This window comes from Lepisma saccharinum, chromosome 29, assembly GCF_977018435.1.
Source record: "Lepisma saccharinum chromosome 29, izLepSacc3.1, whole genome shotgun sequence".
Lineage (NCBI taxonomy): Eukaryota > Metazoa > Arthropoda > Insecta > Zygentoma > Lepismatidae > Lepisma > Lepisma saccharinum.
The window spans coordinates 34,628,379-34,644,136 of record NC_139257.1 but is presented as its reverse complement, the minus strand read 5'-3'; the positions used below and the strand labels follow the sequence as shown (position 1 = coordinate 34,644,136).

The following is a 15,758-nucleotide window of genomic DNA, read 5'->3' as shown; positions in this document are numbered from 1 at the left end:
CCCCTAACAAGAACACATAAGATGTTTAATGTTGATTCATCTCTGATATTGAAACTTTTAAAATATAATTATTCAGTCTTGTCGTCTTTACTTCACAGGTATCATGTTTGGTTGACGTACACGAAGTTCAGAAACAGTTATGGCTGAAGAAGCGTCAGCATCACCAAAAAAACTGTTGCCTTCCATCGGTCAAGCATCTCCTGCAAAATCATCTTTGAACTCAAATTCTTCATCCAGGAATTTCTTGGGTGGGGACTCCACAGTACCAAATTCCGAAAATGAAACTAACCATGTGTCGTACAGCACCTCGTCGGAAAATTCAATCGATTCTGTTATGGAAACTCTTTCCAACCTGGATCAGAAAGAGAGGAATGCGCAGTTTTCCGGAGAGGCCAGGGACAAAACTGTGGTTATGAACGCAAGAGGAGGGCTGCTTAATATTCGTGCCATTTCGTTCCTCGTGTTGTGGTATTTCTTCAGTGCATGTACTTTATTCCTTAATAAATACATATTGACATACATGAAAGGTGATCCAACGGTTCTAGGTAAGTGTATGGACAATAACTTATGTTTGTTTAATGTAGTGCATGCGGTCACAATTTGTTTGTAAGTGCCATCATGTTCTTTTTAAAGAGAGAACATGCGAAATGTTCTTGGAGCAAGAAAATATGTAAAGTGTCTGTGAAGGAGAAATTAAAGACAGGCTCAGAATTTTCACCAAACAATTTCATTGTTCTTTTTCTTTCAATTACAAAATGCATTTTTATGTCAATTTGGACAAGTTTAGTACTTGTTTTTGGAAATTCTATTTTTTATTTTGTAAGAATATTTGCCAATTAATAAATTAGCAAACATTAGGAAGATTTTAGTACATATTGTCCTTAACATTTAGTTTTTCTTGATTTTTGCAACTGTATTTTTTAATTGTTTTTTTATGCAAATAAGTTGAACTGCCAAGAATTTTGCACTATAGAATTTCAACTTTTGATTTTTTCAAAGCTTTTATATTCATCCAATTTTTTTATTAACTGAGAGATAATATTTTATGTCGGGCCATATGTATGTGTATTTGAGTTTTATTTATATATAGCCTAATGGTTTCTAATTAAGACTTTTTTAATAAACTAAATGGACCCTCCCGATGGCATAGTGGCACAGGTTCGATACCTGGTGGAGGAACTTAGTGGTTCGGATCCTACTTTAAACAGTAGGTCCAGTCCCGATTACCCTTACTGTGCATAATGTGGACTAAAACTCCAAATCAATCAATCCAGTACCGATTAGCATTACTGTGCATTAAGTGGACTTAAAACACAAACTCAATCAATCGTAATACACTAAGTATGTTATGTCAACCTACTTCTCTTAGGAGATGGCATCCGCACCTTGTAATCAAGGGGTCCCGGGTTCGATACCCGGTGGAGGCACATAGGGGTTCGGATCCCACTTTAAACTGTAGGTCCAGTCCCAATTAGCCTTACTGTGCATAAAATGGACTTAAAACACCACATCAATCAATCAATCCTATGAGAGGAAGATACACATCTTTCTGATGTTCAAAATTGCTCTCCACTTTGAAGGCTGTTTCTGTAACTTGCTGTGAAATTAATCTCATTTGTGCTCTAGGTAGAAATCAAGTTCGAATACTTGTAAACTATTAAGTGTACTTTTAAACATACCACTTTGTAATAATATTATTGATGATAAATTGTGATGTTTGATTTTTTTATTATTAATAATGAAAAGATGAAATTGTGGTGAGATTTCTGCAGGGTGCTATCATTGAATTGTGATGTTACCATTAAACATGCTTTTCTATTATAAGTCAATATTGATTGATTGATTAATTTGTTGCAATATGTCAGGACTGGACATACAGTTTAAAGTGGGATCCGAACCACTGAGTATCGAAACCGGGACCCCTTAATTACAAGGTGACAATGTTTTGCACTACGCCGTCAGGAAGTACTTTTTGCACTTTTTTCTACAGTTGAGTTTTTCCTACAGGAACATGTCAGATGCTGATGACTGCTACATGTGGCTTTATTCAGATGTACCTTCCCTGCGGTATGTACAAACCAATTCAGAGGTTGACTCGTCCACCAGGATTCTTCAGGCACATGATGTTAGTAGGATGTACGAGGTAAGACCTGATATAATAAATAATAAACATTGTCCACTATTTGCTCTTTCCATGGTGTTCCAATCTTGTCCTCTTCTCCTAACACTCTCCGCTATCTGCACTTTCCACCGACATCTTGGTCTCCCCATTGGCCTTATTTCCACTCCTTGTGCACTGTAAGCTCTTACTGGTAGTCTTTCTGCACCCATCCCCTTCATGTGTCCGAACCATCTCATCTGTGCCTGATCTATCCTGTCCTGAAGCTTCACCACACCCACTGTCTGTCAGATCTCCTCATTCCTTATTCTATCCCTTCTAGTCTTCCCCAATATAGTCCTTAAAAAATCATCTCCACTGCCTGCATCTTTCTTTTGTCTCTATCATTTTCCAAGTCTCTGCTCAAGTATCACCCAGAGAGCGAGTATAAAGTTTTAATTATGTAAAAGATAAAATGAAGGGAGAAACAAGAATAAATATTTAGGGTAATGATGATAATGAAGACAGTAATTTGTATGTCATTATAATAAATTTGGGTTGAGTTGATACCAATGTATTTGGTCTAGGAATTAATTTGTGCGCCTGGACAAGGGATGGCGTAACGAGCGTATCGTCCCACAATTCTGTGTATCCACACATGCGTTGAAAACTTCTTTCAGTGTGCATCGTTCGTAGTATAGGGTAGTTGATTGACGGGTCAACAACAGCATTTTGTAGTCAACTGAACATGGTGCAGTTCGTGCCAGATAAAGTGTTTTTGGGGGGTGTTCTGCTTCATTACTTTAACATGCAGAAAAGTGCTACCGAAAGTCATCGTATTTTGGTGGAAGTGTATGGTGACCATGCGCTAGCTGGGCGAACGTGTCAGAAGTGGTTTGCACGGTTTAGAAGTGGTGATTTCGGCCTGGAAGACCAAGAGCGACCTGGACAGCCAAAAAAATTTGAAGACTAAGAATTGAGAGCATTGCTCGATCAGGATTCGTGTCAAACGCAGGAAGAACTTGCAGAAGCATTAGGCGTTGATCAAACAACAGTTTCCAAACGCCTCAAAGCCATGGGAATGATTCAAAAGATGTCACATTGGGTTCCACATGAATTGAAAGACAGAGATGTTGAAAAACGAAAAACCATTTGCGAATTGATGCTTCAAAGACAGAAAAGGAAGGGTTTTTTGCATCGCATTGAGAAGTGGATCCATTACGAGAACCCGAAACAAAAAAAGGCCTGGGTGAAGACAGGTGAACCAGGTCCATCACAACCGAAACATGATATTCACTGTGCAAAGGTTACGCTGTGCATATGGTGGGATATGAAAGGTGTGGTGTAATATGAGCTGCTGCAACCGGGTGAAACTATTAATGGAGAACGTTATCGACGACAATTAATGCGTTTGAAGCAAGCTCTGGCCAGGAAACGACCAGAATGGGAGAACAGACATGATAAACTTATTTTTCAACATGATAACGCTCGCCCACATGTCGCAAAACCGGTCAAAACCTATTTAGAAAATGTCGGATGGGAAGTTTTACCCCACCCGCCGTATTCACCAGACGTTGCTCCTTCGGACTACTACTTGTTTGATTGCATGAATAACGATTTGATTGGACAGCGGTTCACTTCTTCAGAAGATATCGAAAAATGGGTCTCTGACTGGATCGCTTCAAAGGATGAGGACTTCTTTCGGCACGGAATCCCTAACTTGCCTGACAGATGGGTGGAAGTGGTGGCTCGCGATGGACAATATTTTTCTTAAGGTATTTATGTATTTTGTGTTTGAACTACAGCTTCAATGTGTGCGTAACAACCGCACGAATTAATTCCTAGACCAAATATATACTCTTACGAGTACCGATGCTGATATTGAAAATTGTTAGTTTGTAAAATGTTCCACATTGAACTCTACAATGTCAATCTACAAGAAATTTCCTTTAAAATATTCATAGTTTCAGATGAAGCAAACGTGGTGCAAATCCAAGAGAGAAAAAGTTACAGTATTTTGTCATGATGCCCTTCCCCAAGAAAAAATCCTTGCTGTGCTAATGTTTATTAATACAGCATGTTTGGTTTATATATATAATAAAAAAAAAATTATAACGTAAAAAGTATTTGTGCTAATGAGAATCTGTTGGCACCATTGAAAGAGCAATGTTGGAAATTTTAAATCCACTCGTGCGCATGTGCAAAGTGGAGATGCGCAGAAAAGTCACGCCACGCTGTGAAGAGTGAGTCACAATGTGAACGGCTCAGCAAAAGGTTTTCTGTGTGTTGTCGCTTGTGGAATGTAAATCTGTGGTGCGTGTGCAGTGCCTTTTTCATCGTGAGTACAGCCTTCCACCGAGGACAGCTGCTCCAAGTTACCTGTCAATTATGAAATGGGACAAACAACTTTGAGATACTGGAAGTCTGCTGTCAAAAGCAGGTAAGCTTGCCAAGCGTAGTGTCAGAGGAGAGGTGTTCCAAAGAAGTCCCCGGAAATCAATCAGACAAGCTAGTGTACAACTAAACATCCCACCAACAACTGTGCATACCGTGCTTTGCAAAAGATTGCACCTACGGGCATACAAGATGCAACTCCATCAGAAGATTTTGCCGAAGACAGAAAAGTGCGACAAAAGTTTGCTATTGACATGTTAGAAAAGATTGACACTGACAATGCATTTCTCAAATCTCTTTGTTTTCAGATGAGGCAACATTCCACATATCTGGTAAGGTGAATAGGCACAACTGCCTCATCTGGGGGTCAGAAAATCCCTGGGTCGTCATTGAGTGTGAGAAGGATTTGCCTAAATGGAATGTTTGATTTGGGGTTCTCCATAACAAAACTATTGGCCCTTTCTTTTTCTTTGAGCCCATGATGGCAACACTTACCTTGATATGTTACAATTGTATGCTGTGCCTCAACTCCCTCATGGAACAATTTTCCAGCAAGATGTTGCTACCCCCCACTATGCCAGAGAAGTTCGCAATTTTTTGAATGAGCAGTTTCCTAATGGATGGATCGGAAGAGGATCAACTTTTCTTCCGTGGGCTCCCAGATCCCCAGACCTCACTCCACTTTTTTTCTGTGGGGATTTGTTAAGGACAAAGTGTAATGTACACCGGTGCATGATCTTGCAGAATTTGTGCTGCAGTGAACAATGCTTCAAAACACATGGAGGGAGGTGGAATACCGACCTTATATTTATCGTGCCACCAGTGGAAGCCATGTTGAGGTTTATGAGACATAACTTTAAAATTAAAAAATCCCACTTTCTTCCATCTGGATAATGAGTTTCATAAATAAATATCTATAAATAAAGAATTTATGGCAATTTCTTTTATTATACATATAAGCCGAACACCCCGTATATTGCAGCAAAGAATTATTAGAGAGTGGTATGTAAAGTTCTTTAACTTACCTATATGTCAAATCACAAACCCTGACACCTTCTGTAAACAAAACCACCTGCATGCAGAAAGCATTGCAAACTCATAGAAGTAAAATAATCCACACGAAAATCCAGCGTTGTTACAGGATTCATTACGTAAGGTAAAACAATGGCTAATTTGTAGTATGGGATACGCTGCCGCAAATGACGTCTCACTTTAAACCCAATGCTCTTTCTTTTTTTACTTATTGCTTCACCTTTATGGTTAACTCTTTGCACCAGTAATCATTTCCCATAAATTTGGCTTCTTTCTTTGAATATATTTTACTTGCATTTTTTAGACAAAATGATATAACATGGTAATGTATATTTCTAAGGATGATATAGATAGGAGTGTATTTGAAATTTGTTTGTAGATTTTATGTAAATTGTATCTTATGTAAATAAAATATATAATGGGCATAAACAGCCATATGCATTGCTGTAAGTCCAATAAATATATTGATGATGATCAAAACAAGACAAAAAGTTCGTAAATTTATTGCGGTTGGAAACTTTGACAAGCATCCTAATAACGATTTTTGTTCCGCCAAATATAGTGCAATTCGTAAAATAACTTGGTGACATGGCAAGGCAAGATAAGTGTGAACATTTTGTAGTAATATAACTTTCAATGAGCTTAGAGATTTGTGTACATAATGATATTTTATAACATTGGTTATTTTCTAAAAATAATCATGTGAACAGCAAGGAAGTAGTGCAACTTAGTAATATTGCCTGACTTAGCCTTAGAAAAATAACATGCCGAGTTCTATGCGTGAGGGAAAGTCTCCGTGTTCTCCGAGCTTGTTTTCAAAACACCAGCAAGGACAGCCTTTGCAAAGGGGTGAGAAACAGATTCTACTCAATATTTATGTAACGTTCTGTCAGTAGTATCCTGAGAAACCAGTAAATGAAGTGGTTAAGTTGGTATCCAAGTGCAGTGGTGTGTCAGTGTCTGCAGTTTTAAGGGTTATGAAAGAGAGAATGACCGGGAGAGTAACAATGTATGCAGCTGCATATTCGTCTGATGTTTTGAGAGCGGGTTCTCACATTCAGAGGCTCTTATATAAAATGAATAGGTGCGGCGAACTATGAGTGTAACAGCAGATGATTGCGGTCATGGATCAGCTGACGCGGAGTGATACATCGAATCGGTGAGACCGTTTGTTTACAGAAGGTCTCAGGGATGGTGATTTAGACCTTAGTATATCTGGGAAAGTTGTTATTGTAAAATGAGGGAGCTCTTAGTTTTCTTGTAGTAAAACTGTTGTGTGTTCAGAATGCTATGAAAGAATGTATGATAGATAATTCAAACTATATAATAAGTGATATTTTAACATTAGATAAAGTTCTAACGGGTTGATGCAGAAGTTTTTTTCAACGTGGCAAAAGTATTTTTATTTGATACTAATTTGAGATGAACAAAATACATAAATTAATCAGTAGTATATTTTCCTTCATTATCTATGACTGTCTACCAACGCTGTTGCAGTTTTTCAATTCAATGTCTGAAGAAATCAACTGATTTGGGATTAAAGGCATCGTCCAGCCAAGTTTGAAGAGCATTTTCGTCACCAAAAGAGCTTCCTTGAAGACTGATGGATTGAGAGTTGATTAGGTAGCAATCAAGGGTGAAAAATCAGGAGAGTAAGGTGAATGTGGAATAACCACCCATCCAAGCTCCTGGATAGCAGCTTTTGTTATGTTAGCAGAGTGTGGGTGTGCATTATCGTGTCGCAGCACTTGATGCTGTCTTCCTTTTGCTGATTTGGTTGTTTTAATTTAAAGTGTGCTGTATCCTAAACTTTACCCATGGGAATGCATATGACACACGATGGTTGAATGGTTACAGTTCATCACATTTGCTAATTCTCGAGTCGACTGATGTGGATCCTCGTGGATTAAAGCATTTAAACTGTCTTCATTATAGCCCGATGGACTTGGTGAACATGGAGAAACACTTACGTCAAAAATGCCCTCTTTGAAACGACAAGACCATTTTCTTGACCTGCTTTTCCTGTTGGCATTCTCTCCCTACAAGGGACAAATGTTTCAAGCTGCCTCTGCTACCTTTGCATCTATGTTGCTCAGACAGAAGAAAATGTCGGAAATCCTTTTTTCCTCCCCACTGGACACATATTGTTCTTTAGTCCATAAATAACACAGTCTTTCTTCAAATCTGTAAAATTCAATGCATATTCACAAGCACAACAATGCTACTCCAATTGATGAACATTAGACGATAATCAAAGTTCTAACACAGCAGTGTTGCCATACCAAACACAAATGCTACGAACTTATGCATCAATGCAATATACGAGGACGTATAAAAAGTTTCGAGACTAGTTCTGTAACATGCCAACAGATGGCAGCTCAAGGCTGCAGCCACAGGCACAGGGAGCACCAACCTTCATAAGTCAGTGTGCCAAGAGACATCGTCCTGTGTACATTGTGAGCTGTGCAGCTGGTGCTCTTCTGACCACGTGCGTTACCACGTCTGCAATTTAATCATGGACAGCATGTTAGAACAGAGAAAACGTGAAATTCTGTGTGAAACTGGACAAATCCACCACAGACACTCGTGCTTCAAGACTGGAAGATGGCATGCTGACGGAGTTCTTGGCAGACTTGGACGCGGTGTTCCTTCTGCTCCTGGGGATGAACTTGGTAGCAACACGGCGCATGTCCAAATCACATGTGAGGATTGCGTGCACTGTTCCGTATGACACACCGACAATGACAGCAATGGTGTGGATTGTTCTCCGATGATCCTCATGCACAAGTTGCCAAATGGTTTTGATATTTTCGGGTGTTGTGCTCGTCCTCATCTCTCGTCGTCTTCCAGTGATGTTCTTCCACTCTTGAAGCGCGCGTGCCACTCAAAACACCTCACACGACTGATTGCAGCATCGCAGTACACTTGTCAAGCGTGTCTGTGGCGGATATGCCCAGTTTCACACAGAATTTCACGTTCGCTCATTCTAACTTGCTGTCCATGATGAAATCGCAGACGTGGTAACGCACGCAGCTGCACAGCTCACAATGTACACAGGACGATGTCTCTTCGCACACTAACTTACGAAGGTTGGTGCTCCCTGTGCCTGTGGTGCGTGCAGCCTTCCGCTGCCATCTGTTGGCGTGTTACAGAACTAGTCTCGAAACTTTTTGATACCTCCTCCTATACAGTGGAAAGCTGATTTTACTTTCTCTGGTTTTACATTTTCCCGAACTTTAAATGTTCCCACATTTTAAGCTCTTTCACCTTTGTCCCCAAAAAAAACATAAAATCGAAGTTCCACACTACTTTTTTATTTGAAGGGTGAAAAACTTGCTGCATAAAAATTGTTGCTAATTATTTCATTCTTCCTTTCTTTCAGATTTGCAACTGTGATCCTTGGTTTAGTTGCCCTTAATTATGTAGCTGTCAGTTTTACAGAGACAATCAAGAGCTCTGCACCCATTTTTACAGTTTTGATATCAAAATTGCTTTTAGGTAAAGTATGTATATATTTTTTAAGTGTTGAACTATCTATGTACTCATGACAGTTACACTTGTTTGTGTATTTTGTAGAGATATTTTCAAAACCGAGGAATAGTTTGTTCAGGATTTTCAAATTTAGGCATTGAGGTGAATTTTTGTATCTTATAAGAAAGGATGGGGTGGAGAGATTGATAATTACTTAGTACTAGGAATGTTGCCCACCAGTCTGGAATTCCTGCAAAATTCAGGAAAATGTGTACTTTCCCTGGAAGAAATAAAATTTTTCTTTATAGTGGGTGATTCTTTCAATAGTGAATGCTTAATAGTCGGTAGCAACGATAGATAAATTTGCCTCCGCAAGTGTTACTCTCTGCATTTAACAAAGATCTCCTCCATAAAATCGTACCTTGCTTATAACCAGCTTTGAGCTGCAAAATGTTTGATTACTTTGAAACCATTCTTCATAATTTCAGATTACTACTAATGTTAATCTTTATTTACGTCAAAGTAAGATTTGTAAAATTTTCTCGAAACTGAGAAGTTAAATTTAAATTTGATTGTAGAACTGTACTTCAATTTGTTATAATGATTATTATCAGTAATTAGAGACAAAATTTTATATTAAATACTCTAGAAGATGCGGTCATGTTTTGAACTCACACATGTGGAAATCTACTACAATAAGTGGTTATTGGGATTTACCACTTTCTTCTTGCAAATATTTTGGCATGTTAGACACAGTTATCTTTAATTCTAAATTTTACTGTAATTATACAGAGTGATTCAGAATTCCTATTACACATTTCTAGGGGTTATAGAGGGGATTTAGTAGATCAAGCTTTGAAAATCAACCCATGTTTGGAAACATACAATTTTGGTACTACACATGACAATATCACACAATTTCACATCTCCGGCTTTACCTGCATCACTACAAGAGCTCCTCGATGTGGCGACCCTGAAGTTTGTTGCAAACAGTGTACACCCCAATTTTAATTTATAAAATCTGAAATATGGTAAGTTAAAGTTATTATTATAGTAAGCTATATCCTTAAGTTCTTGCGTTATGTATAGGTTCCAGGTTTTTTTGTACACGTGATCATGAGGACTTTCTATTTTTATTATAGGTGAGCGTACAGGATTATATGTAAATCTTTCCCTAATTCCCGTGATGGGTGGCTTAGCTTTATGTTCATCCAATGAACTAAGTTTTGATATCAGGGGTTTTATTGCTGCTATGGCTACAAATATAACTGAATGGTAAGTTTTTTACTTTTCCTTGTTTTTTTATAATATTTATTTACCATATTGGCCCAAATATAAGCCACACATTTTATCCAAATTTCAATTGTGAAAACTTAGGATACGTCTTATATTCGCGACCTTAAAATAAATTATGAGATTTCGCCAAATCATATTGTGTTAAAAATGTGCTGATTTCTCATTTGAAATGCAACAATAGCATTGTTGTTTTAAAGTGGGCATTGTAAAATCTGTCAGCATTCTTGATAACATACTCTGATTTTATTAAGATTGTGTTCGTTCTTTCCCTGAATCTGCCGTTATATGGTTACGAGTATTTGCTTTTCTTCCCTTGGCTTATATCGGATATTTTTTTTTCTCCTTCACATTTTTGGGTGCAGCTTATATGTGGGGGTGGCTTATATTCGGGCCAATAGGGTATTCATTTTTCCATGGTTTGTATACCGTGAGTGTATAGGGCTAAGCTAATATTGATGCCAGTGTATCAGTATTCACTGATACCAGTGGTATCTTATCTGAAAGGATCAGTTGAAATTTATTAAAATCAATAATTATACTGAAAATTATGCAAAACTTGTTTTCTTTTCTTATGGTGTGAATGAAATTGATTTTGTGATTAAATGATAGCTATTTTAATATTCTGATGTATTTTTTTAATATTTTAAAGCAAAACCTGGTTATTCATAATTGGGAAATGAGAGACGCGGTAGTAGAATAATACCGAGAAAAGAGTACTCACTTTTTCCACAAAATGCACCAAGTTGCAAGGATGATGGTGGCAGTGATCACTGAAATTAGTAGCTCTAGAAATAAAACAGTTTCGCAGAAAAGGTGAGTACTATTTTGTCGGTATTTAAAACCTGGTAAATTGATACATGTAATAACAGAAGATATATTAATGAATATTGTAAACAATTTTCAAGCATCATCTGTATCAATATTGGTGAGAACCAGGAATAATATTGGCATCAGAATTGCTTCAAAGTGGTGTAATCTCAGCTCTAGTATAAAACTCCCCCTTTGTAAATAAGTTACTACTTGTTACCTAGATTTTCCAAAATGAAATATAACTGATAGCTTTTAGCTGTTGAAGGAAATTGCGCTTTTACCTGAATCACACCCAATATTTCAGTACCATTTCCAGTCCTAAGGTTCTGTCTATCTGTCTGGAATAAGAAAAGGGGCAAATTACAAATGTGAATTCATACTATGGGAATGAGACACGCGGTAATAGATAATACAGGTACTCACGTTTTCCGCGAAGCTCTTTTAAGTAAAATTTCTACTAATTTCGGTAACCACTGCGACCATCCTCGTTGGAATTTGTTACACAACAACGAGTATGGTGGCAGTGGCTACTGAAATTAATAGAAATTTTACTTAAAACAGCTTCGCGGAAAACGTGAGTACCTGTATTACAAATGTGAAGTTGTGATGCACTAATGATGCAGCTTTCTCTCTCAAGAGTTAAGAATACTTTTTTTAATATTATTTACAAGATTACTGTAAATTGCGAAAATTTAAGAATGTATATTTTATTCTCCTAACTTGTTAAGCATATTAATTCGTATTCTCAATAATACTGGCCGCGGTGGCTCAGTCGGTAACGCGTCTGACTACCATGCTCAAGGTCCCGGGTTCGATCCCCGGCCGGTTCAAATCCGGGAACTTTTCTAACGTTGGAAGCGGCTCCGGCGCCCACCCAGCATCGAATAACATGGGTACCTGGGGGAAACCCTGGGGGGTAAAGGGGGTCAGGGGCGTGATGCTGATCACATCACCCCCACTCACGACCGGATCAAGAAAGTGTGGGGCGTTACCCCCACACTTTCTTGATCCGGTCGAGAGTGGGGGTCATGTGATCAGCATCACGCCCCTGACCGCCTTTACCCCCCAGGGCTTCCCCCAGGTACCCATGTTATTCGATGCTGGGTGGGCGCCGGGACCACTTCCAATGTTAGAAAAGTTCCCGGATTTGAACCACCCGGGGATCGAACCCGGGGCCTTTAGCATGGTAGTCAGACACGTTACCTACTGAGCGACCGCAGCCACAAAGACTGTATGTTGTGAACATTCATAGGTGGAGGTGGTAGTTCTCCTAGCATGGTAAATGAAATGGCGCCAAAGTGTACAATGAACTGTGAAAAAGAATCTACACTCTGTTAAGGAATCTTGGTGAGGAAGGAAGAAAGAAGAATTAAGATGAAGGCAAGAGTACCATGGACAGCTCCTGTGTTTCTTTATAAGGTGAGATAATACAGTGCATTGTGATCTGTGGGAACTTCCTTTGTGACGAACATTGACTGAGCACATGGTGGGGACAATTAATATGCAGAGTCAAAGAGATATGGTAGTCATTCTAATTGTATTTAGTCAAATATTAAATCAATTTTAGACTAACCCAATTGTGTTTTCATGTTGATATGGGAACACCCTATGTCAGGGTTATGTCCTACTGGAGTGACACAACAAGCTGCTTATTTTGTTAGTCTTTTTTAAAGACTGGGGTATCAAGTGCCTGTCCATTGTGTACAGTTTCATCAACCCTCGTATAAACAAAACTGCTTTATCTCTGGATGTCTCAGATACTTTTCCATAGTTTGGATACATGTTCTACTTTTATCAGAAAGTATTAGTTAAGACAAATTACTTGTGGATAAAAATGTATTTTTTGCCAATTAAGTTCTAACTACTCTTTTGCATTACAGTCCAGCCGAACTACAGTTTTACACTAGCGTGGCTTCCATCGTGATACAAATTCCAGCTTCAATGTTCCTTATTGACCTGTCGAAAGTGAGGAGAACAACGGACTCTGCACTTTTCTCAGCTTTTATTCTAAATGGAATATTCTTCCATTTCCAAAGCATTACAGCCTACGTTCTTATGGACTATATTAGTCCTGTTACCCACAGGTTTGTTACCAACTTAGATATGTTTCTTTTTTGGGAGGGAGAGGGGCGAGGCTTTTGGAAAATAGCCTTTACAGGTTTCATGCTTGCAAATTTTTCTATTATAAAATTTAAGTACGGCTCAGAAGTTGATCATCTTTTCTCCTGGGTCTTGAAGACAATGCAAAACCTGATGGTAGCCCGTTCCCTTCAGTTATAGCCAGAAAACACTGTTTTTATTTTTCATTCTCTGTCCTTTTCTGAACAAAAATATGTTCGATTATTGAATTTCGTTTACTTACGTATTCGTTGTAAACTACGTTTCGGAAACTTTACTGCTTCTTTCTTCAGGTGGTCGTATTTTAGGCTCGGAACATCAAGCCACGTCAGAGAAGTGTCATGTCAGGATACTAGGTGAAAGGTTTGGGTTAAAAACACTTCATAGTGCTCGACATATACAGATTTAAAACTACCTTTGTTAAAAACCCTTAAAACTCATGAAAAAACATGTTAAAATCACCACCACAGTGTACTTGAGTGGCCGTTGAAAGCCCTTCAAGAAGGTTTCCGAAACGTAGTTTACAATGAATACATACTCACTTACGTAAGTAAACGAAATTCAATACTCTAACGTATTTTTGTTTATAGATAATGAGTAATACGCACGTAACCAATATGCTATTGTCCTTTTTTGGCTTATAGGTAACTTTCCAGTAACCTTTTGCTGTTTCTGTAGCATTTTTTTGTAATTTTTGAGGTTCAGTTTTTAGCAAGTGTGCCATCAATCAAAAATAGGGTCAATGCAAAATCACAATATTGGGTGCATTCCGAAAGTCTTAATGAAACAAACGATTTCATCCAATATAACTGGGCTTGTGAATCTGGTGACGCCAGTTATTTTACAGACTTATGGGACGCTCTAGACGAAAGTGCAGGTGCAGCATTTTGTTTAGAGAAAGTTTCTACATGGCTTCCAGCGGAATGCATGTCCTGGCAGAAATAAATTGTACTGCTGCTCATTTTATTCACACTGTAAGAACAGTTGCGGCACACTCATCTTGTGCATGTTGCTTCATATCGCTCTTTGTTAAAGTTATAATACATTTTCCGAACTAGTGCAGTTTGAAGCCATCATGCACATGCATCATCTGCAAGCAGCTGATGATTCTCACCGAACAATCCAGCCTCCTGGCCTGTGCATTTGGTGAATCTTGTTCTTGCACAAAATGCACTGAAAGCAACTTTTGGGACAGTATAACGAATCTCACAAAATGCACGAGAGCACTTATTGGACACCCAGTTACCATAACATGTTAAACTCGTGCAACTTTTGGAACGGGCCGAGAATTTTTAACCGAACTCTTTGGCAATAGACTAAATGATTAATTGTAAATTTATTTTTCCTACAGAAAATTTCAAAATACTTTGTGTGAAGCATACTTTGAGGTTCCCTTGAGGTTACTTTTATCGCTCTAATCTGTGGTTTTATAGTAAAATTTAGGTACAAACAGGGCTCGAAAAATCCCGGTCACCTTGGTGACTAAAAATTTCAGCCTGGCGACTGTGATCTTATGCTGTAATATGTACGAAATTTTGATGATTCTAAGTTCAAATTGCAGTACAGCGTAAGTTAGCAAATTATTTTTTTTCAATGTTGTGAACATTCCATAGAGTCAGTAATAATTTCTTACCCTTTGTCCCCAACTTTTGCTTTCTCAAATAATTTAGCGATGTTTTGAATACCGTGATGCTCAGCATCTTATACAGAGTGTTTCAAAAGTAAAGTTTCACAACCCAAACTTTGGAAATGTATATCATGAAAACCGTAAGAGATATTTACACCGGGTTTTCTGCATTATAAAGCCTCGTCAACTGAGATATTTTTCAGTGCGTAAAATTATCAGTTCACTCCGTACAGAAAATTATATAAATTAAACTATAATTAAATTATAATATAAACTGAAGGCAGCATTCAAATTTTTCCAGAAATGAACTTCCGAGTTAAGAAAAATATGTAAGAAATTATCGAAGTTTCATAATTAGACATTTGAGGACTGATGTCATGTCAGTCTGTCATTTGCGACCAATATTGGTCATGTGCAACATTTTTTTACTGACGAATCTATGGGTTGAGTGAAAATTCCATTTTTGGGACATATCTCCGTATATGGCAACACTAGCAGTTCGAAATTTTGCCAACGGTCACATGGAACATGTGTCTTAAGTATTGGCTACACATTTACGTGAAAAATCGTAAATCAAGATTTTGTGCCGAAATTGGACTCTTGACTGCTACTGTGCCTGTTTTTTTTAATTGATTCAGCATGGCGTATTCATTGGAGCAGTGCATGTGCATTGCTGAAGAGTATTTTACTACTCATTCTTACACTCATGTGCAAGAGGTTTTCCAATAAAAATGTCCTGCTTCTGCTGTACCTCACAAAGCAACGGTTTTACAACCAGTCAAACACCAACAAATGATCCCACAAATTGTTTAAGAGTTGGTATTTATTGTTGAAAATCAGTTCTCAGATGTTTTCAGCAAATTAACAATGTATTTTTTAAAATAATTAATTGATTTTATTTAGATAAATGCT

At 38.0% G+C, this 15,758-nt stretch overlaps 1 protein-coding gene across 1 annotated transcript in view; it reads left to right on the top strand.

Annotated features, from left to right (window-relative positions):
• Positions 1–15,758, top strand: part of LOC145981541 (solute carrier family 35 member E2A-like) — a 50,256-nt gene that overhangs the window by 23,268 nt on the left and 11,230 nt on the right. The window contains 5 exon segments of the mRNA XM_083114851.1: positions 99–545; positions 2,008–2,143; positions 8,907–9,022; positions 10,138–10,270; positions 12,904–13,185. Of these exon segments, the coding sequence (XP_082970977.1) occupies positions 140–545; positions 2,008–2,143; positions 8,907–9,022; positions 10,138–10,270; positions 12,904–13,185 (1,073 nt within the window). The 5' untranslated portion in view covers positions 99–139.